The sequence below is a fragment of the Oncorhynchus clarkii genome, chromosome 20 (assembly GCF_045791955.1).
Source record: "Oncorhynchus clarkii lewisi isolate Uvic-CL-2024 chromosome 20, UVic_Ocla_1.0, whole genome shotgun sequence".
Taxonomy (NCBI): Eukaryota; Metazoa; Chordata; class Actinopteri; order Salmoniformes; family Salmonidae; genus Oncorhynchus; species Oncorhynchus clarkii.
Window position 1 is genome coordinate 32658074 of NC_092166.1, and position 23176 is coordinate 32681249.

A 23176-nucleotide genomic window follows, 5' to 3' on the forward strand; every position below is an offset into this window, starting at 1 on the left:
CAATATGTCTCACTGTTAGAATTATTTTATTTTATATGACATGATGACATATGACCATATTACGCACCACGTTTTCCCGGAAATAAAGTGAATTTGGCGCGAGACGCTGAGCGAACTTGGTGATGGAACGTCAGAGACACGCCCCCAGCTTCTCCTACCATGTGGTTGATATAAACACAGTTCACTTTCGTGACAAGCTTTTTGGCTTCAACATTTTCTTAACTGTGCGCTCATTAACAGCTGTCAGCATGTCTGTGTCCGTCGACGTGAATTTTCAAACCCAGATTGTGTCTGTTTTGGATTCACTTACAAAGGTGGCCGTCGTGGAAATAACGAAACTGTTCGAGTGTCAATTCCTTGCTAAAGGAACCACCGTTCTCATTGAAGGGCAGACAGAGCAAAATGAAATCCTGCAAACGGTGGACTCTGTCAAAAAGTCAGGCAAGAAATGTCTTCGCAGTATCGGAGTTCAAGTGGATGAGGAGTTAACTGGTATATGAAAGTGTTTCTTCATCACTGTAACGTTGTTGCTGTTAAGATCCCAGTGAAACAGTTTACAATCTCATGAAACGGATCTTGCTGCTGGATACTTTGTTGCAACTAGCAAGTAGTACAATCATGTTCTCGGGGGAGCCATATGTAAAATTGTGTCACATATGGATAAATAAACACGGTTTAGTTTGCGTGATGACTCAGTCTTATCATTCTCGCTGAATGTGACTGAAATGCAGTTTTTTTTATGACATGTTGGAAGGAATTGGGATACTGCAAAATATAGATGACTGACAATTTGTCAGCAAACAACATTTGAAGCAAAAAAGAACAAAGTTATGCACAATTAGTGATTTATTTAACCTCCACATTGTTATGCATGTCAGTGCTGATCAAACCAATGGAATGTTTGTGTGCTTTTCTCTCCCCCCTTCCATTCCCTCTAGCCCCAAAACAGTGCTCCTTCTCAAAGGTGAGCAGTGAGGAGGGTCCTGCACATCATATCACCCTGCTGGAGGCTAATCAGCCTGCTGACCTAAAGTGCTATGTTCTAGAACACAAGGTCAGTGAGTCAGTGTTTGATGTTAATGTGATTTGTGAACCATAAGATGTATTTGGTGTCTGTTAAAATAACCCATGGCGTTTTGACCTGTAGTGTAGGCTAATTTGAGTTGCTGACACCTGTATTACAAGAGCTAAGTAGTTATATTTTTTGGCTTGTCATCCATCTGCCAGGATGTGGAGATGGTGAAGGGGAGCAGTCTGGAACCAGAATCCCCAACAACCACTGAGCCAGAAGGAGAACAAGTTATCTATTCCAGTAAGCACATTAATTCTAGGTGGCGGTGAAGCTATAGATACATACATATGTTTGTTAGAAAGACTTTGTATATAAAGGGTTGAGGTTACCATCTAACAACTATTTAATTTTCTGTCCTCTAGCCCCTAAGTATCCAAACCACCTTTCTGGTACTGTTCAAAGCTCCTTAACTAAGCAGAAACTCCAGCCCCTCAAGACAGAATCAGAGAATGGAATGAACACAGAATGGGTGACTAAAGTCATCTGCCAAATGGTCCCAAAGGCAGAAGAGCAGTATTCAACACCACAGGCAAATTGTAAAGAAAAGCCTATCCAGGTGGAGCCCCAGCAGGCCAGTGTCAGCACCGCAAAGGAGACAGCCTATAGCCCGTCCACCTCAGATGGTGCTTTGGCTCCTGAACAGGCTAAGAGAAAGTTGACATCTATGGGTGCATTGGACCCTCCCTCTGCGGTGAAGAATAAAAAGGTGGACTTCAAGCTGGACCAGATGATGATGATGAAGAAGAAGGTGGATTTCAAGCTGGACCAGACCTCCCTGGAGCACAAATTGACGAGGGCCTGCTCGGTGCTGCTGGTGAACCTGCTTTTGGTGCCTGGAGGGAAGAAGGCTAATGGGAGCTACTGTCACAACAGCAAGAGGTTCCCCATGCCCAAGGACCTCAAGACCCACCAGGGCCTCCACACAGGCCGGCGCCTTTGCTGCTTCACTCAGTGTGGGAACGATGTCTGGCGGCTTCAAAGCGTCCTCTCCCCGAGCCACTCCTACGGTTGCAAGATCTGCGGGAAGAGTTTCAAACGCAGGAAGATCTTGAGGAGGCACGAGCGCTTCCACAACGGGGAGAAGCCCTATTCATGCTACCAGTGCTCAAAGATGTTCGCCCTGCGGAAAAGCCTCCGCAGGCATGAGAGGTTCCACACGGGGGACAAGCCTCACAGCTGCCTCCAGTGTGGGAAAAGCTTCCGGCTTAGGGACAATCTGAAGGCTCACCTGCGCTTTCACACAGGTGAGAGACCTTTCACCTGCTCCTTCTGCTCCAAGAGCTTCAGAATCCTCAGGAACCTTGAGGAACACAGCGTTGATCACTTGGGAGTGACAGCGAAGTAGCTCACTTTCCGACAAAGAGAGCTGTTCCTAAGCATTAGCACCTAGCAGCCTTTATCGGCTGGTTGTGTAAGCCGCATTACAAAGCTTATCTACCTCTAACTGAAACTACTAAATGTCCATTCCTCATTTATAACCTATCGTTCAGCATTGGTTGTTTTTGAACGATACTATGATTGTAAATAACCATTATGACGGAAGATGGGGAGGGTGGAAAGATCTGAAATGAGGCAGTCAACCATCCTGCGTAGGTTTGGATTGTCCAGAATGATAATCTGAGTAAAGCTTTAGTGGACACTGATGTTATTAATAGCCATAATGTTTTTCCATGCACCGATTATGCCTAGTCCTAAACCAAAAAGTTATTGCAATGGAGATTTTGTATTGAGCATGCTGGACTAGGCTTTAATCTGGATCTGGAAAACTGGCCCTAGGTCTTTACACTGTATTTCTTTGGCCAAAACACTATGGACATGGAACTGTTGCATGTCTCTTTGAAGAATACATAGCGTTGTACATTGGCCAGGGCTGAGCTTAGTGTGAGGTCTTTCTCAGACAATCTGTTTTCATGATACATCTTTTCACTTTGTAGTAAATACAAACAGATTGTTCCTTTGTGTATTTTGGTTTGTAAGTAGTTGTAAAGGTAGGCTTAAATTTGCATGTTTGTTTTATACTTTTATCTTGAACCATTATGCCAAATACTATAGTAATGCAGCAACTGTCTCTCCTTATCTTTGTTCATAATGCTGTTTTTGTCAGGAAAACACCATCCTTAAACTTCCCTGACATCTACACAGGAAAAAGTATCTAAAGACACATGACTTAGTTTAAAATTAAAAGAATGGGAAGTATGATGCAGCCTTTAATTTTGCAAATACACATTTGAATTATCTGTAGAGAGAAGTTATTTCATATCATTTTTTGATTGAAGCTGATGTCTCTGACTTGTGATTTGTTGAAGATATAACAAATATGACTACATGGCTTTTAATTATAATCCAAAATTGTTTCGGGGGGGGGGGGTGGAGAATGTTCATCCATTTTAGAATAAGGCTGTAACATAACATGTGGAAAAAGTCCAGGGGTCTGAACTTTCCTAATGCACTGTAATTCCCTGCGTTTGTGTGAAAAGGTCTGTTTTATGGTATGTACTGTGGTTGGCCCTTTTGTCTGGCAATAAAAAACACCACTTGTATTATTGATTTCACTAATGCCTTATAAAAATTGACACATCAGAAGTGTCTGGTTGTGTGAATCTCGTCTCTTTTGTTACAAACGTTGATGTATGTTACAGTAGTTTATTTTATAGCTTATTAAAGCTCATTATTTAAAAAGTAGCTCAAAAGATATAACTGCAGACTACTTCCCTGTTGTGAAGTGGCTCCAATGACAGTTGAGTCTAGCCCCGCCTCCAAAGGAAGTATACACAGGGAGCCTTGCTTTCACTTTTGAATGTTTGCACTATACAGTGAAGTACACACAGGCAAGGACCGAAAGCTGACTTTACAGGTAAATTATTGCATTTTGTGTGATTTAGCGGCAGTGCACAGACCTTCCCATGTCTAATTGCCTACTACGCTAACATGCCATTCACTTCAGCAGCTGGCTACTATTTGAAACGGACATTTTGGAGCACCACCTACAGCAGTCGGGATACTTCATTTCCTTTTAACCTTATACTCCAATCTTTGAACAGCAGGAAAGGGAGCAAGATGGACGAAGACTGTACCATTCCTCTGTCAAGCAAAACCCAGCTTGAGGTGTTGCTGACATGCCCAGTGTGCCATGACATATTTAAAGACCCGCACCAGCTGTCCTGTGGGCACAGCTACTGTATGGTGTGTCTGGAGGGCATAATAGACTTCGGTTCAAACATGCCCTTCCGCTGCCCAGACTGCAGGGCCTACTTTGGATCCACGATTGACGTCCAGAAGAGCTATACCCTGGCTAACATCGCAGAGGACTTCAGAGAAAACGTAAAGGTGCTCCTCTCAATTTGTTCACAGATCTGGTTTATTACTTTTGCCAAGACTTCTGTTCCATTTATCATAATTTGTGTCTCTATCGAGCTGTCAGACCCGAGGCCATTATGAATCACTACGCCGGGCAGACATTTGATTTCCATAGGCTAGGCTGGCCAGCTATTTGTGAACGATTTTTTAAATGGGTGTAATAGTAAAGACCATAGGCAGTTCATGTGTTTCAAGTTTTGGGAAGCTTACCATTTATCCTACCATTTCTACTGATATGCACATTTTCGTGGAAGTTTCCTTTCCTCTCAAAATCATTGTCACGTGGTGAATCATACAAATGACATCTAAAAGTTCAAATTCAACTATGGTGAGAGCACTAGCCTCTGACACATTGATACACTGTGATCCATTGGCGGCTAAATAAGTGAGAGCATAGAACTCAAGAGAGAACTTCCATTATCAACTAATTAAAATACATAAAAACAGTTGAAAATATCCTGATGAAAATTCCGGTTGTTTCAATCACATTCATCTCTCTTCTCCGCCTGTCTGCCTCCCTTTCTATCTGTCTTGACTTGTGTTTTTGCTAGTGAAGTTTTCACGTGGTCAGACCGGAAGCTGTAACGAACGAATTTGGAACAGTGGATCCACTCGCCTATTCCGGGAGCTCAAATTTTCCTTCGCCAGTGAGCTGCTTCTTCGGTGGGGTTTATCGGGGTTGGCATCCAACGTTGTGGTGCATTACCGCCACCTACTGCAATGGAGTGTGGGCCAGCTAGAGAAACTAAATCCAGCCCCGTTGGTCTTAAAAAAAGAAACACATATTTGAGACTATATCTAATGACGTTCTACTCGGTATTCTCTTTAAACTACTTCCCTGTATCCCCTTCTGGTGAGCTTGGGACAGAAAGCTGTTTTTATGACATTTCCACTGGATATATGGGATCACCAGTTATTTTGCTCTTTCACACACTGGCTTGGTGATTATTGAGGCCGGGAGTGTTGGAATGATTTTCAAATAATGAGGAACAATCATTCCCAATAGCTGTAAAATAAATTAAATTATTTAAAAAAAAAGCTTTGTTGACTTGTGCGAGGCAAAGAAAACAGTGGTGAGTTAAGACCCGTGGCAATTTTAGCATGTAATTCTTGGCGGGGCAAACTCAACATATATTTTGTTTATATACAGGCCAGCAAAGCCAATAAACAACGCTAAATAATGCATTAATTGCATTATAACGGTGACAAATGGTGCCTTCAAACTGTTAGGGCCTACATAAAGCTGTGCCAACAGCAGAGATTTATTTTCAGCATCATGGAGTAAATCCTTACCCCTTCTACACCTGGCTATCAGCAGAACCTTGTCTGGCAGCGAAACAGTTAATTCAGCCTTGTTTACTGCCTTTAAAAAAACATAGCTGATATGGCTGACTTGCTTAAACAAATGTGGTTTCTACTGACAATTGAGATGTAAAAACTGTGGCATAAGGGAATGTTGAGCGGATAAGAAGCTATCTGTAACTTCGATTAAGACATTAATGAGCGAGCTAAGACCGGCGTAGTCAATATAACTTGTGTTGAGCACTTTTGAAATGTACAGCGACAGAATTCAGAATCCATGGGCCTTGCTTACAGTATTCTCCCTGTACAAGTCAGAACCGTAGGATAAATAGAGGGGGCATATCTTACAATATTCAATGATGGCATTTCTCTAAAACAGGCTATAGGCTACATGTGCACCAGCAAGTCAGAACAGTAGGCTAAATTATAAGGGGGAAAGTGCCCAAATTATTAGGGTGAGTCACATGGTTTTATACTCACGGTTGTGCTGTGCTCACTTGAACAGGAAGGCATGGCGGCTGTCCTTTTTGTGGGCAAATTTTGTCATGGAACTCTGGCATTCTCTGTATTGATGGTGCTTTAAAGAAAACTGGTAACTCGGATAAAAACAAGGTCGAATCATGACGTCAGTGATCTTAAGGTCAGCGCTTCAAAAAGAGGCCAGAGTTCCCGACTTGGAATTCTGAGTTGGATGACCGTTCAAAATGTATTTTCCTAGACAGAGCTCGTTTTTTTCAGAGTTCCCAGTTGTCTTTAACTCACTGAACTCTGAGATTTCCCAGTTCTGAGGTTCCAGTTGTTTTGAACGCTGCAGAAGTCATGCTGGATTGACAGCATGGCCAATGTATTCAACCTTTTCTGGAAAATAGACCCTTAAACCCAGACTTGGACCACACACCCTCTCCACTGAATAGCAGGCAGAGGAAGCAAAATAGTGATTGCTTTGCAACGCTTGTAGTTAGCCACTGATTCCTTCCAAACCACTCAAACCACTGCGATTTCAAACTTGTTGTGTAATATTTATGTCCAATGGCCGATGAGCACTGATACCTTTTGTCTCTAATTTCTCTTCATATGACAAGGACTGAAATGGATTTGCCAGTAGATTGTCGACGTGATTCCTGATGACTGCGTGCTAGTTAAGATTTTGAAAGTATGATGTTGACATGATCAGTCAAATCAAAGTTACGTTAGATATAACTTGATTTGTCATTTTATCTGTGGCCAATGACCTTGAGCCTTCTTGTATGGACACTTCTAATGTAAATCTATGACAGCACCCAAGTAGGCTTGAACTTTCTAGCTCTCCCTGTAGTTTTTGCAGTGACGTATTGTCCCCATGAGTGACAGAACACTGAGCCAATCCCGGACGTAATTAGAGAAGATTACCAACCTCTACGCTCTGTATTTTCCGCTGGCTGCCCCTCCACCACAGACAGCACTGAGCTAGGCTGCAACACCTGCAGCTTTATTAACTCAATAAATGTGATTAGAAACTGATATGTGACACACATTAACGCCAAAATAACATGCAAAACAGGCACAACCTTTTTTGGAATTATTGTATACATTTTTATTTTAGCTAAACCGAAAGGACAAGGTAAAAATCTGTTGTTCTGCCCTTGAGCAAGGCGATTAACCCACTGTTCCCCGGGCGCCGAAGATGTGGATGTTGATTAAGTCAGCCCCCCGCACCTCTCTGATTCAGAGGGGTTGGGTTAAATGCGGAAGACACATTTCAGTTGAAGGCATTCAGTTGTACAACTGATTAGGTATCCCCCCTTCCCTTTCCTAAACAGATGGGACTCAAAACCGAGATGCTCATGTCTCCGCCCTAACAATGGGAGTCTTTGTCCCAAAGGCGGGAAGACGGGCAACAAGCTTAGGTCTGCATATTATTCCCGTTGAAACACATTAGGCTTATACTGGACAGGTTTTGTGAGCCCTCTCGCTTCGCCTCTTCCTCTCTGCTGAAACTATATCACCGGAGAAAGCATTTGAGCGAGAGAAACAGCGCCCCTCTATATGTAGCCCATGTATCTGATGCTGTTTGGACAGAAATCGCATGACGTGCCATACTCTTTTGATCCAGACAGCATCACATACATGGTCTACACATACTGAGACAGAGGGACGCTGCTTCGCTTGCTTGGATGCTTGAACTGAGATTGATGCGTCTCTCAGTCAAATAATTGATAAATATTTCAATATCTCATTTGGGAGGGCAAGGAAGTACGGTAGGGCGGGCTCATAACTCTGGCCCTGCTACCTGTCACTAGATTGGCTTTGCTGACTTATAAATGAACCAGGATTAACTGATTGATTTTCTGATTTAATTGAAGGCTAAGAAGACAGAGAGTGCGTATTGTGACTGCTGTCCAGAGAAACAGAGCCTGGCAGTGAAGACGTGTCTGAAGTGTGAGGTGTCACTGTGTCAGGAGCATGTCCAGGATCACCTGCAACTCCCTGCCTACATGGGACACCCTCTGGTCAAACCCCTGGGGGACCTGAGCAGGAGGAGGTGCCCTGAGCATGACGATGAGGTGCTGAGGTACTACTGCTCCATGTCGAAAACCTACATCTGTAATATCTGTGCCATGGACAAGAAGCAGATGAACCTCACTGCTGACACCACCAACGTTCTGGGGAGAAAACTGACTGTGAGTTTTTCCCCTCACTTCTTAAGGATAGCCATAGGAGAAATATGTACAATGCTAGTTTTACATTCTTGATTTATTTTCTCTTACCCTCCTTCAACCAGAGTAAATGGGGTGTGGTGTGGCGGGGTAGGATTTGGGGGGCAGAGAGTTTCTCATACACATAGTACACTTCCAGGCAAGCACTGTAGAAATCCCAGGTTTGAGAATGAAGTGAGGTTCTTCCGGTCTTAATCCCCAAAAAATTGTCTCTCAAACCCAAACTATATCGACTTTATTATCCCACCAGGGGGAAATTTGTTTGTTCATGTGCTTAAAAGACACAAATAAATAAACCATAAAACACAGAATGATACACACACCACCCAGAGACACTGCCCATGCAGAATGATTGGCACAATATTGTAATGTATAATATCGCAGACAAACAAACACATCGGTATAATAGCACTATTTAAGCACAAGTACATATACACGGAGTATACCAAACATTAAGAACATTTACCCTCAGAACAGCCTCAATTCGTCGGGGCATGAACTCTAAAAGGTGTCGAAAGCGTTCCACAGGGATGCTGGCCCATGTTGACTCCAATGCCTCCTACAGTTGTGTCAAGTTGGCTGGATGTCCTTTGGGTGGTGGACCATTCTTGATACACACGGGAAATTGTTGTGTGGAAAACCCAGCAGCGTTGCAGTTCTTAATAAAAGCCGGTGCGCCTGGCACCCACTACCATTCCCCGTTCAAAGGCACTTCAATTATTTGTCTTGCCACTTCACCCTCTGACATTCACAATCCATGTCTCAATTGTATCAAGACTTAGAAATCCTTTAACCTTGTCTCCTCCCCTGATTGAAGTGGATTTAACAAATTACATCAATAAGGGATCATAGCTTTCACCCGGTCAGTCTGCCATGGAACAGAGCAGGTGTTCTTAATGTTTTGTATACTCGGTGTACAGCTGTGAGTATGTGTGTAAATGGGTTTCAGGCATTTATGGAGCAGCAGTTCCAGGTGCTAGAGGGAAAGCTACAGGAATGCAAGGACTCTGTCAGCAAGTTGAAAGAAGACTTCAAAAACGAAGTTAGTCCTGCGTTTGTGCACTCTACTGTAATGCTTTGATTGTTTTTTTGATTTGTTGTGAGATTCATAGTTTTATTTCTCTGTGCACAGAGGCAGAACTCTAATTCCAAAGACTCCCGCATTAACAGTGTAACTGTGGTGTTGCTGTGCCTCTGGTTCATTGTCCTTTATTATGGTGAGTAGATCTGATAATGACGCAGTCAGTCACGACTTGGATTTCTTTTATATAGTATTAAATGAGTCATTTACTCTCTTACTTGCCCCAAATAACATTGTCAACCATTGACCTGCATACACTTGGACTTCAGCAAGGTGTATGTGTGGGTGTATCAAATCAAATTCTATGGGTCACATACATGTGATTAGCAGATGTTATTGCGGTTATAGCGAAATGCTTGTGCTTCTAGCTCCGACAGTGCAGTAATATCTAACAAGTAATATCTAACAAAGTACACCACATATACCCAATACACACAAATCTAAGTAGGAATGAATTAAGACTATATGCATATGGACGAGCGATGTCAGAATGGAACGGACAAAGATACAGTAGAATAGTACAGAAAAAACAGTATATACATATGAGATGAGTAATGTAAGATATGTAAGCATTATTAAGTGAATGAGATACCGTATAATAGTATAGAAAACAGTATATAGACATGAAATGAGTAATGCCACATATGTAAACATTACTAAAGTGACTAGTGTTCCATACCTTAAAGTGGCCAGTAATTCCTAGTCTATGCCTATAGGCAGCAGCCTCTAATGTACTAGTGATGGATGTTTAACAGTCTGATGGCCTTGAGATAGAAGCTGTTTTTCAGTCTCTCTGTCCCAACTTTGATGCACCTGTACTGACCTCGCCTTCTGGATGATAGTGGGGTGAACAGGCAGTGGCTCGGGTGGTTGATGTCCTTGTTGATCTTTTTGGCCTTCCTGTGACATCGGGTGCTGTAGGTGTCCTGCAGGTTGGGTAGTTTGACCCCGGTAATGCGTTGGGCAGACCGCACCACCCACTTTCAATTGTGCATCTGTAAACATTTGTGAGGGTTTTAGGTGACAAGCCACATTTATTTAGCCTCCTGAGGTTGAAGAGGCTTTGTTGCACCTTCTTCACCACACCGTCTGTGTGGGTGATCCATTTCAGTTTGTCAGTGATGTGTGCCTCAAGGAACTTGAAGCTTTCCACCTTCTCCACTGCGGTCCCTTCAATGTAGATAGGGGGGTGCACCCTCTGCTGTTTCTTGAAGTCCACGATCATCTCCTTTTTGTTTTGTTGACGTTGAGCACTACTCTCCCAGAGCTCACACCTCCTCCTTGTAGGTTGTCTCGTCATCGTTGTTAATCAAGCCTACTACCGTTGTGTCGTCTGCAAACTTGATGATTGAGTTGGAGGCGTGCTTGGCCACGTAGTCATGGGTGAACAGGGACTACAGGAGGGGGCTGAGCACGCACCCTTGTGGGGCCCCAGTGTTGAGGATCAGCGGAGTGGGGGTGATGTTTCCTACCTTCACCACCTGGGGGCGGCCCGTCAGGAAGTCCAGGATCCAGTTGCACAGGGCGGGGTTCAGTCCCAGAGTCTTGAGTTTAATGATGAGCTTGGAGGGTACTATGGTATTGAATGCTGAGCTATAGTCAATGAACAGCATTCTTACATGGGTATTCCTCTTGTCCAGATGGGATAGGGCATTGTGCAGAGTGATGGCGATTGCACCGTCTGTGGATCTATTGGGGCGGTAAGCAAACTGAAGTGGGTCTAGGGTGTCAGGTAAGGTAGAGGTGATATGATCATTGACTGGCCTCTCAAAGCACTTCATGATGACAGAGGTGAGTGCTGCGGGGCGATAGTCATTAAGCAGTTACCTTTGCCTTCCTGGGCACAGGCATAATGGTGTGTGTGTGTGTGTGTGTGTGTGTGTGATGAACATTTTGTCTCCATCACAGCATATAGTTCCTCTCTGGAAAATCAAAACCTCACAGACACACTGAAGAAACAGGAGACTCTCTTGCACAATGTCTACTCCTCCGTGGCAGGTGAGAAGCAAATAAATAACTTTTGTTCTTTGCGGATGATCAAACTTGAAGATTCCTGTACTGTAGAAATAAGTATAGCTGCACAATGTCTACTTCTTCGTGGCGGGTGAGAAGCAAATAAATAACTTTTGTTCTTTGTGGATGATCAAACTTGAAGATTCCTGTACTGTAGAAATAAGTATGGCAATACATCTTTGTTGCTGTGGTAATAAGCAATGTGATGTATTTGTTTACAGAATTCATAGTTGACAATCCACCAAAGGGCTACAGAAATGCAGACACCAGAGAAGCCCAACGTAAGCAGTGATACAGTGGGTCTATAGTGTGTGTGTGCGTCAGTCTATCACTGATCTGATGTGCTTGTTTGTATGTGTGTGTGTGTCACTGATCTGTGTCCCCATTTGTCTTTCTTAGGTGCGCTGACTCTGGACGTAGACTCGGCCAGCCCTTTTCTCAAAGTGTCCCTTGATCTCCAGTCTGTGGAGAGAGTGGAGGACAAACTGTCCCTCCCCAGCCACCCCTCCCGCTTTGACAAAGCCCCCCAGGTTCTCACCACCCAGTGCTACTACTCTGGGAGACATTACTGGGAGGTGGAGGCCAAGGGCTACTGGGACATCGCTGTGTCCTACCAGAGCATTAAGCGCAAGGGGACTGAGGGCCCTGTTTTTGGCCTCAACAAGGAATCCTGGAGCATCACACACAATGCAAAGGGAAATCTGTTTGCCTACCACAACAAGATGAAGAGGGAAATCGCCAATTCATTGAAAGGCAACAGAGTGACAGTGGTGGTAGACTTTGCGAAGGGAACCATCACTTTTTTTGAGGTGAATATCAACCTGACCAAGCTGCACCAGTTCAATGCTCAGCTCAGTCAGCCTGTGTGCCTGGGATTTGGCCTGTACCGCGTAGATCCTCCCAGTAGAGTCGCCATTATAAAGACCCAGTAGTGGCCCTCCACAGCACACTCATCACAAAGCACTGGACTGTAGAGAATAACCAAGTATTGTCTCTGCTGAAACAAATATGTAAATGTTTTACTACAACTCCCGTTGTCTCAGGTTTCTATTATACAAATAATGTTGACAAGATTCTATTGCATCTTGATTAAATAAAAGTTTAAATGATTGTTTTACCTGATGTGTCCATCAACGTATTTTTTAAATATATTTTTTTTACATTAGTCTTTTAGCAGACGCTCTTATCCACAGCGACTTAGTTAGTGTATTCATCTTAGGATAGCTAGGTGGGACTACCACATCAGTCATAGTAGGTACATTTTTTCTCTCAAAGTAGCTTTCAGCGAAGTCTGTGCTAGTAGTAAAAAAAGAAATGGCTCTATTCAATCCGCATGGCGGAAGTTCAGCTTTACAGCTTGATTGCAGTTTAAAGGCAAATTTCCGCTTTAGCGGAGACCCCATTCAAGATAAACGTGCCATTTGTCAGTTCAATCTGAAATGACCTTTACATGTCTATCACGGAATCTGTAACTCTTTAGCTTTACAGATTGAAGTCAAGTGAAGTTAAAATAAAAACCTTGCCTAATGTACTTTTTGGGGGTGTTTTAATTAAGATACTCTTTGAAGAGGTAGGGTTTCAGATGTTTTCGGAACATGGGCAGGGACTCTGCTGTCGTAGCGTCAGAGGGAAGCTTGTTCCACCATTGGGGTGACAGAACAGAAAAGGGCTTCGACTGGGACAAGAGGGATAGCAGCAGACCCGAGGTGTCAAAACTAAGTACTCAGGGGTGTAGGGTTTGAGCATTGCCTGAAGGTAGGGAAGGGCAGTTCCCCTTGCTGCTCTTTGTAGTAGATGCATCAACTGGAAGCCAGTGGAGTGTGCGGAGGAGCGGATTGACATGGGAGAATTTAGGAAGGTTGAACACCAGGTGTGCTGGGCATTCTTTAAAAATTGCAGGGGTTTGATGGCACAAGTGTGGAGCCCAGACAACAGCGAGTTGCAGTAGTCCAAACAGGAAATGACTAGGACCTGCGCGGTTTCCTGTGTGCATACCCATGGGAAGTAGCAACCCAATTAAAAAAAATAGGCCTTTATTACGCCTGTATGAGTGGAGAATATTTTTGTTTATTGTAAAGGATGTATTAAGTAAATTAAGTGAGAGGCTCATTAATTACTGTTGGTCTGTCACAGCCATCCCTTTTAGCACAAACATTCACCGCTACTCACAGTAAATGAGACACCAGAGTTTGAGCTCTTTATCTTCATTGCTCTTTTATTTAAAAATAATGGAATAACATAAAAGTCAAATTGACCTTGATTTCTACAGTCATTTATTCACACCGGACTAGACACAGTGGACTTTTATTTTACAATAATGAAAAGTAAGAAAGTCTCTAGAGCCCACTAAACTATATGTGAACAGAAACGAAGAGCCTAGCATGATACACCACTTTCCTCAATCTGATATTTTCACTATTTCCTGACAGTTACTTAAAGAGACGCTGAGAATTTTTTCCCGAGAACCTAAAGGCAACCAACAAAAGAAAGGTGGGTATCAAATATTTATCCAAATAGATAAGAATAAAGATGGAAACCTTCATGAAGCTTTTGGCTGTCAAAACTGACTTCAAAAATAAAAGTATGTGGACACCCCTTCAAATTAGTGTATTCGGCAATTTCAGCCACACCGTTGCTGACCGGTGTATAAAATCGAGCACACAGTCATGTAATCTTCATAGACAAACATTGGCAGTAGGTTGGCCTTACTGAGCTCCGTGATTTTCAACGTGGCACTGTCATTAGATGCCACCTTCCCAACAAGTCAGGTTGTGAAATTTCACCCCTGCTAGAGCTGCCCTGGTCAAATGGAAGTGCTGTTATTGTGAAGTGGAAATGGTCTAGGAGCAACAACGGCTAAGACGTGAAGTGGTAGGCCACACGAGCTCACAGAACGGAACAGACATATGCTTAAGTGCACAGAGCCCTGATCTCAACTCCATCGAACACCTTTGGGATGAATTGGAACGCCGACTGCGAGCCAGGCCTAATCGCCAAACATCAGTGCCCGACTTCACGAATGCTTTTGTGGCTGAATGGAAGCTCGTCCCTGCAACAACGTTCAAACATCTAATGGAAAACATTCCCAGAATAGTGAAGGCTGTTATTGCAGCAAAAAGGAGGACCAACTCCATATAAATGCCTATGATTTTGGAATGAGAGGTTCGATGAGCAGGTGTCCACATACTTTTGGTAATGTAGTGTATGTCAACATGTGACAGCACTATGATCCAATGTACCCTCTGGAATAGAGCCCTTTAGAACACCACTATGATTTCAGGTTCCTTCATATGGTATACATCCTCTCATAACACCATCATTGTGAATGGACCCGTTGAAAAAGTATGCACGTCCAAACAATACAACACACAAAAAAAGATATACTTCACGCCCTGTCCTCGCACGTTTTATCATCTCGGCCACTGTCCATCTCTAAATGAATCCCATGTGTTACGTTGATCATTTCCTTCCACTGGATCGCTTGGTGGCACATGGCACTCTTCTCCAAACGCCATTTCTTCCTCTCATCCCACTCAGTCTACCTTAGGCCTGTTATCACCCCTGACCCAACAAGACGCAAATCACAATTCTCCCCTTGTCTGGGTGTGGCCGGTCTTTACTTGACAACCATGGTGTTGTGATTCCTGATGGAGCACCAGGCCATGAAGATATCCCTGAAGGAGAGAAAGGGGAAAAAAGACTTGTCTTTTTAATTTTTAAGTCAACATAATCAATCAAACCCCTTTTTCTATTCCAACACAACTTCTACTTAAACTTCCCAAAAAACGACAAACTTTTCTCACAGAGAGAAAGGAACACAAATACGTTGATATCCAAACCCACAAACCTGCAGTGAGTGGCGACACATTCACTGCTGCAGTACTCTTTGTCCCAGTCCGTGCTCTCTATTGCAGGGTTGGTGCATCCTACTCGTACACAGAGAGTCAGGGGGCCAGAAGTAGCGTCAGTGGCACGTGGAGACACATTGAACTCCATTTCCATCTGAAGAAAAAGAGGTGAAAGTTGAGCAAGAAGCCGAGAGGAATATTATATTTAACATTGGATCAGAAACCACAGCTAACCTCTCCCGAAGTGAACTCTTCCGTAACCAAATCCTCATCCGCACTCGTCGTCAAGTCAGTGGACTTCGCCAACTGCAGAGCCACTGTAGGGGTAGAGTATGCTGATGCAGGCACAGCGGAAGTGGTGACACCAATTGAGTGGGCGGTTGCTGTTGTTGTAACAATAATAGGCAAGGATGAGTCTGCCTGCAAAGAGGCCGGGACTATCTTGATCTGTAGTGGAGGGGGAGGTGTGGCAGTGATGGACACAGGAAGCCCCGGCCCGGCATTCCCTCCTCGGGGCTTGGCCTGTAGGGGAGGCGGGGCTGGGGAGTGTACCATCTGCTGGAGCCGCGGGGGAGGAGGGGCATGCTGCATCTGCAGCAGAGGTGGGGGCTGGCGTGGGGCTGAGGGCAGCAGGGTGCGCACGCCGCCAGGGAGCACCGTCACCATGGAGTTGGGTATCTGATGGAGCTTAGCCCCGGCCTGGAGCATCTGTTTGGAAATGATGATCTTGGTGATGGTGGGGGTCAGGGTCGGGGTGACTGTGGGGCCCAGGGTGGGGGGCTTGCAAGCTCCTGTGCGGGAACGCGTGGTGACTTGGGGGACGTCCAGAATAATGTTGGAGGCGCAGATGTTGGTGATGGTATTCTGGTCTGCGATGTGTTGGGGGAGACGGGGGGGGCGGGCGGGAGCCAGGGGGGCCAAAGGCACTGGCTCAGGTATTGGAGGAGGTGATGGTGAAGAAGCTGTGTCCATCACGTCAATGGAGGGCTGGGGAAATGAGCACATTTATTGAAGAGGTAACAATAGCTTCTAGACATTTACAGTAAAATATTGTCAGCACTACAGTCCCGGTTTCCAAGCAAAGACAGGCCAAGAGTTTCTCACCTGTGAGAGCTGGTTGGCTCTGTAAGCTGCTAGTGCCTTCAGGTACTCCTTTTTCGCTGCTTCCGTCTTTCTCTTATACACCTAATAGTGACAGGGTATAATTACATAAGACGTGAGTAAAGGCTACATTTTTTTATTTATTTTTTTACCACAAATGTCCTTTAAATTTTGTAAATGTACAGTTAACTGACAAAATAAAGGAAACACCTACATAAAGTATCTTAATAGAGTGTTGGGCCACCACAAGCCACCAGAACAGCTTCAATGCGCCCTGGCATAGATTCTACAAGTGTTTGGAACTCTTTTGGAGGGATGCTTTTTAATCTTTTTGTATCCCTCATTTACGCAAGTGTTTCCTTTATTTTGGCTGTTACCTACATGCGTATTAGTCAAAGTGTATGTACTGTATACCTGTTTCTGCTCTTCCCCAAGACTGTCCCACATGGAGGCTACTATCGTGGACACCTCTCCAAATGTGGCGTTGGGGTTCTGGCCCTTGATGGCAGCCTGAGTGTCCCTGAAGAAGAGGGCGTAGGCAGAGACGGGTTTCTGGGGCTCGTTGGGGTCTTTCTTCTTCTTCCCCTTCTTCCCTCCTCCAGGCCCTGCCGTAGCGGCCACCATGGCCGGCTTGCCCCCGCCGCGCCTCACCAAGGCAGGGGAGACTGAGGAGGAGAGCATGGGGGAAGAGGCTGGCATGGTGGAGAGGTGGGAGAGTACCGCAGGGGAGACAGACAGGGACATCGGAGAGTCGACCAGCACACTCTTCAGGGTGACAGCGGGACCAGTGGACAGAGAGAGACGGGGAAAGATACAAGGCTAGATCAGCAGATTTAGTAAGACGCACCTTGCCAAAATTATTCAGACCCCTTGAATTTCTTCCAAAGCGTGTGTTAAACTGGGATTAAAATGTATTTAATGGTTTAAAAAAATTAAGCAAAAAAATACTAATGGTAAAGTGGAAGAAAAATGTATTAAAAGAAATGAGTGACCCAATTAAGTACCGTTTAAATTACGCTTAGCTTATAAAAGGCTTCATAAAGCCTTCATAAGAGCTACATACATGTGTTACAAAGAATCTATAACCGTTTGTCATGCTTTATAAAGGGTTCATAAATGTGGCACAACTGTGACATAATCACCCATGTAAATTGTGACATAACCCACTGTCAAATATGATATAAACATGTGCTTCATACAGCGTGACATTTCGTGCTGAAAGATGGCATACGCTCTAAAGTGAAGTCACGTTAGTCACATTACACCTAATTTTGGTGGTCCAATGCATCAAACTTCATTAGTTAGGGTTTGGTTTAAAATACAATTTTAAGAAGATAAATTGTGGAAATGGGTAGGGCTTATATGTACTTATGACTTTTGACTGTGTCATGTAGTGACGATTACGAAAATGACCAAAGATTTACAACTCAAATATATAGTCATTGCATAAGTATTCAGCCCCTTTGTTAAGGCAAGCCTAAATTAGTTCAGGAGTCCAATTTGACTGTGTGAAATGAATAGGGGTTGATATGTTTAAATAACTAAACCTTCCCTCTGTCCCCCATACATACACAATCTACATCCCTCAAGCACAGACTCAACTACAAATACCAGGGAGCTTTTCGAAAAGCCCCAGAAGAAAAGGGCACTGATTGGTAATTACCTATCAGACCTTGAATATCCATCTTAAAACATGGTCTAGTTAATAACTATGTTGTGCACTGTGTATTTAACCACCCAGACACCTCAAAGGTACAGTCGTCCTTCTGAACTGAGCTGCAGGACAGGAATGAAACTGCTCAGGGGTGTTACCATGAGGCCATTGGTGATTTCAAAACAGCTACAGAGTTCAATGGCTGTGATGGGAGAGAACTGGGGATGGATCAACAACATTGCAGTGACTCCACAATAATGACCTAAATGACAGAGTGAAAAGAAGAACACAAATGTACAAAATATTCCAAAACATGCATCTTGTATGCAACAAGGCACTAAAGTAATACTGTAAAAGAACATGGCAAAGGAACACACTTTTTGGCCTAAATGCAAAGCTCTAGGTTGGGGGAAATGCAACACAACACTGATTAACTGCCTCCTTATTTTCAAGCTTAGTGGTGGCTGCAACATGGTATGGGTATGCTTGACATCGGCAAATACTGGGGGAGTTTTTCAGGATAAAAATAAACAGGATAGGGCTAAGCATAGGCGAAAACCTGCTTCAGTCTGCTTTTACACCCGACACTGGGAGAGGAACTAACCTTTCAGCAGGACAATAACCTACAGCACAAGTCTACACTGGAGTTGCTTATCAAGAAAACAGTGGATGTTCCAAGTTACAATTTTGACTTAAATCTGCTTGAAATCCTATGGCAAGACTTGGAAATTGCCGTCTAACCATGATCCCTAACATCTTGACAAAGCTTGAAGAATTTTGAAAATAATAAAAATCGGCAAATATTGCACAATCCAGGTGTGCAAAGCTCTTAGAGACTTACTCAAGAAGACTCCCAGCTGTAATGGCTGCCAAAGGTGTTTCTAACATGTATGGACTCAGGGAGCTGAATACTTATGCAACGACTATATTTTACTTGTATTCATCTTTTAATAATGTTAGAATTTTTGTCCCACTTAGAGAGTATTGTGTGTAGATTGTTGACAAACATGACTTTTGTAACACAAAATGTGAAGAAATCCAAGGGGTCTGAATACTTTTGCAAGGCACTGTATAAACAAACATACAAACAGACACTCACCCTGAAGTCATCCATGTCATCATCCTGGAGGGAGCCCGCTGGAGAGGGCGTGGCAGACAGCTGGTCAGGTGATTTGGAACGAGACAGAATGTTCCCGCCATGAAGGCCAAGCCCGAGCTGGGCGCTCAGATCTGATTGGTCAATAGTGGTTAGCTGATTGTGTCCCAATAGGCCATGATTCATGTCACCAAGTGGGACATCAATGGTCATTGGAGAGGAGCTGCTGAAATGGGAGCCAATGGAGTGGCCAAGTTCCTAGAGTGACAAGGCCAGGAGCGTTTACTTAGCATTAGCGCTTAACAAAAAGCATCTTAACAAAGCATTAGCATTTGAGAAAAACACGTTCTTGATGCACAAAGCTATTCATAAAGTACACTACTTACCACCCCTAGTGTTGAACTGAGCAGGGCCCCCCCTCCAGGCTGGCTCATCACCCCCAAGCTTAGGTGCTCCAGGCCCTGAGAGGTTGTGTTCACATAGGTGGAGGCAAAGGAGGGGTCATTGCCCCCCACCACAGCATTCCTCACCAGGCTTCCAGCACCCGCGAGGCCCCCTGCTCCACCTGAGAGTTCCCCAAAATGGGAAACCACGTCCCCCACACTGAGTGCCGTGTCCGGGTCCAGGGAGATTGGAGGTATCTCAAACACCTCATCACCAAGACTGGGGGTATGGAATGTCTGCTAAACAGAGAGAAGGAGAAGGACAACTGTTAATGGGAAAGATACATTGCATGAACATGTTAAGTGTAAATACACTGCACAATGTCAATAATATGTAGTATGGAAACTGTGCAGGCTTCTAGGATCATGATACCCACCTCAGAGGATAGAAAAGGATGACCTGCCCCAGATATGGTAAGGTAATTATCACTGCCCCCTGGAAACTGCAAAACAGAAATGGGATTTAGTACTTGTTTTCTCAGTACAGTTGATCACAGCTCCATTCAGTCCCAACATATCAGGCTCAATTGGGACAGTCACTTGACTCGCCTGCGGACGCATACACAACATAGGTTATTTTCATTTCGTGTGAATACTCTTTCCCCCCTTGTTTAGAAATAGGCCCCATACCTTGTTAATTGGGTCGTATCCATTATAAGCCTGTGCTTCCAAGAACTCCGGGTCGACATTCTGACCAGTGCCATCAGAAAGTTCAGAGTAAAAGTTAAGATCCATCGTGACAGACCAATCAAAATAGTGCGACTTAACTTCGAATCAACCAAGATTGGCGAGCTCTGCAGCTAATGTAGCTAGCTAGAGATCACCATCATGCCAGACAAGACGAATCAATCGACACACGTTTTCAACTGGTGTGCTAGCTATAACCGCTAGCAGTACATAAATAAAGGTAGCACGTCCAACTAATGTTAGCTAAGTAACCTCAGTTCACAAAATTAAATTGCAAATAACTGATTTGTTCAGCATTCTCAGATAGATACTTGTAGCTCATCAAAGGAAACTCAATTCGCTAACGTTAGCTAGCCAGCTAGCAGGCTAGCCAACAATGCTAACGCCAGCTTCCAATGAAGCATTCGGATATAGCTCACGTTTGCTGTTATTTATTTTCTTACAAATTATTGGAAAGATCTTTGTTCCCCATAAGAACCGAAATCTGACCGTAAGATATTTAGCTAGCTATCAGGCAATTTGTCAAAATTACGTTGCTCGGGCTAACTCAGGTCCATATTCAGCCAACTCGACCAGGCTCGACGTTGTGATCTAGTCAATTATTATAGTAGTCGAACAAGTCTGTCTAATCGAGTAAACATAATCGATCGCGTACGCAGGACTAAAGAACATTTCAATGGAAATATCTCTAGAATATCTCCATTTATTTAACCTTACTGGACAACATAGTAATACAACTCTGCTCAGACCTATCCAAAATGTATAGGAAATTGGGATATGGGTCAATTTTGAATTATGCCCAAAGACTTCTCGAAGTGTACACTCCCCCTCGTGGAATTTTAAGGAATGGATTGATGTGAGAACGGAGGAAACTTCCTCAATGCCAATCCAACACTCTTTATTGTGATGGACATAAGACTAAATATATGTTTCAAGACGATCTGATCATCCTAACTTGTAACGGTGTCCATTAAAATAGGTCGTTATTACGTGTTCTTCGATCTAAGTGTGTGTCTGTGTGAGATCAGCTCGGGTAGGAGTTGCATGACAAAGCAAAGGAGTTGAGTCCAGCGAGAGAGCCTCTTTGTTTACATTGAAAAACTAGCTACTTATACAAGTTAATTAAATATTGTCATAGTAAAAAAGTGGTGTGATATGTAGGGTTTATTAGCTAAACAAATAACAGCCAGTGACGGTCGTGGCTGTTGGTGAAGTTAACACAATCGTGGCAATTTTGGGAGATAAATCCAAAAGCTAGTTCAAGTGGCAAGATGGCAAAAAAGATGAAGGCGTTCAGTAGATGTAGCTAACAATCATACCCTATCTTCAATAACGAAATATTCGTAAACTATATCTTACCTCCATCCTCACTACATCGGTCCGCTGCTTTCCTAATTCTATATTGTGTTTCCTCTTTTCGATACTTGGCTTCCGGGTTTCCTTGGATTTATTCTGGGGAAATGACGTCACCCTGTAGCGCATTCTTAGACTTCTTGGTACCGATGATAAACTTAATTTAAACAAGTATGACAAATCGTGCCATAAGAATGGTATTTACAACAGTTTTCACATACTAATTCAAATGAGTCAAACAGAACAGTGAAAGGTTGTTTAACAAAAACATGCTTTATTCCCTCATTCTCAACTATACAGTGCAAATCAAAGTAATACAAAAAGTAATGTCAGATCAGATGACGTTTGATCACATAACCCAATATACCTCAAAGAAATGGATGTGTGTATACAGTCAGCTAATACTGTTTTTGCTAGACTACTAGAGCACGGGTCTTGGTTGCTGAATGAGGAGCCCGAAGCGTTTCTTCAGTGGCACTCCGTGCCGAGAGAACTTGTCGTCGGGGGGAAACCGAGCCGGATGGGCCGAGCTGGTGGGCTGGCCCAGAAGGTTCACCTTCTAAGATTGAAATAATGGGTTTGTTACAGCCATTTGTAATGAAAAGCGGACAGTACTATGCAATCAGAATGGGTTAGTTAGTGCCATTTGGAATGAAAAGCGGACAGAATTACGCAATTAATGGCATTCGAGTGTAATTAAACAGTTCACATCCAGGGAAATAAATATTGAAGAAAAAAAACGCAGATACGCAGGAAATGCTTACCTTCAGCGTGTACAACCTCCATTTTCGTTAGAGGTAAAACTTAAGGAACATGGTCGCGCGCTCACGCTAAAGATCTCTACAAGTTTGTTTTTTTCTCACCTTGGAAGTATCCATCAAACACTCAAGTGAAGGTACCATATAAGATGGTAGACCAGATTCCATCCTTCCCATTAGACTGGTCTCCAGTGACTACATTTAAATTGATAGTTACAACAAACACTCTTATTTATGCGGGAGCAAATTTCCACGTGTAACGAACTTCCAGTATACTTGTACTGTTGGTGTGCCCTCACTGCCATGAACAACCGCGATATTGGGCAATGGGGTTCTGCCGTTTACAATGGACTTTCCCAAATCACCTTCTGAGTACATACAGTACCAGTCAAACGTTTGGACACCTACTAATTCAAGGTTTTTATTTTAACTGCTTTCTACATTGTAGAATAATAGAAGACAAAACTATGAAATCATGTAAACAACAAAAGTGTTAAATCAAAATGTTTTTTTAGATTTCGATTCTTCAAAGTAGCCACCCTTTGCTTAGAGCACTTTTTGGCTGCTTTTCTTTCACTCTGCGGTCCAACTCATCCCAAACCATCTCAATTGGGTTGAGGTCGGGTGCTTGTGGAGGCCAGGCCATCTGATGCAGCACTCCATCACTCTCCTGGGTCAAATAGCCCTTGCACAGCCTGGAGGTTTGTTTTGGGTC

At 43.6% G+C, this 23176-nt stretch overlaps 3 protein-coding genes across 14 annotated transcripts; 2 read left to right on the top strand and 1 right to left on the bottom strand.

The window, feature by feature from the left end:
• The first annotated feature begins 56 nt into the window (after positions 1-56).
• Positions 57-3672, top strand: LOC139376248 (uncharacterized). Its single transcript, XM_071118580.1, has 4 exons — positions 57-492; positions 939-1054; positions 1228-1312; positions 1435-3672. Exons 1-4 carry the CDS (start codon positions 123-125, stop codon positions 2415-2417), a joined length of 1554 nt encoding a protein of 517 aa, XP_070974681.1. The 5' UTR covers positions 57-122; the 3' UTR covers positions 2418-3672.
• Positions 3673-3812: 140 nt separating this feature from the next.
• On the top strand, positions 3813-12638 carry LOC139376251 (E3 ubiquitin-protein ligase Midline-1-like). Of its 5 annotated transcripts, none has more exons than XM_071118583.1 (8): positions 3813-3926; positions 4117-4399; positions 8074-8391; positions 9377-9469; positions 9560-9644; positions 11417-11506; positions 11743-11802; positions 11921-12638. In XM_071118583.1, exons 2-8 carry the CDS (start codon positions 4130-4132, stop codon positions 12451-12453), a joined length of 1449 nt encoding a protein of 482 aa, XP_070974684.1. In that variant the 5' UTR covers positions 3813-3926; positions 4117-4129; the 3' UTR covers positions 12454-12638. The 5 variants fall into 5 exon arrangements, with proteins under 5 accessions (XP_070974684.1, XP_070974683.1, XP_070974688.1 ...); XM_071118582.1 differs by having other exon boundaries at positions 3840-3926; positions 4114-4399; XM_071118587.1 differs by having other exon boundaries at positions 3853-3926; positions 4117-4393.
• A 1071-nt stretch (positions 12639-13709) lies between these two features.
• Positions 13710-21808, bottom strand: LOC139376252 (TOX high mobility group box family member 4-A-like). 8 transcript variants are annotated; one of them, XM_071118595.1, is made up of 9 exons: positions 21710-21808; positions 20041-20106; positions 19607-19900; positions 19224-19478; positions 16885-17235; positions 16474-16554; positions 15604-16356; positions 15369-15523; positions 13710-15195 (listed from the first exon to the last, which is right to left on the bottom strand). In XM_071118595.1, exons 1-9 carry the CDS (start codon positions 21713-21715, stop codon positions 15138-15140), a joined length of 2019 nt encoding a protein of 672 aa, XP_070974696.1. In that variant the 5' UTR covers positions 21716-21808; the 3' UTR covers positions 13710-15137. The 8 variants fall into 8 exon arrangements, with proteins under 8 accessions (XP_070974696.1, XP_070974695.1, XP_070974691.1 ...); XM_071118594.1 differs by having other exon boundaries at positions 19607-19903; positions 21710-21787; XM_071118590.1 differs by lacking the exon at positions 21710-21808 and adding an exon at positions 20294-21162 and having other exon boundaries at positions 19607-19903.
• Between the last annotated feature and the right edge of the window lie 1368 nt (positions 21809-23176).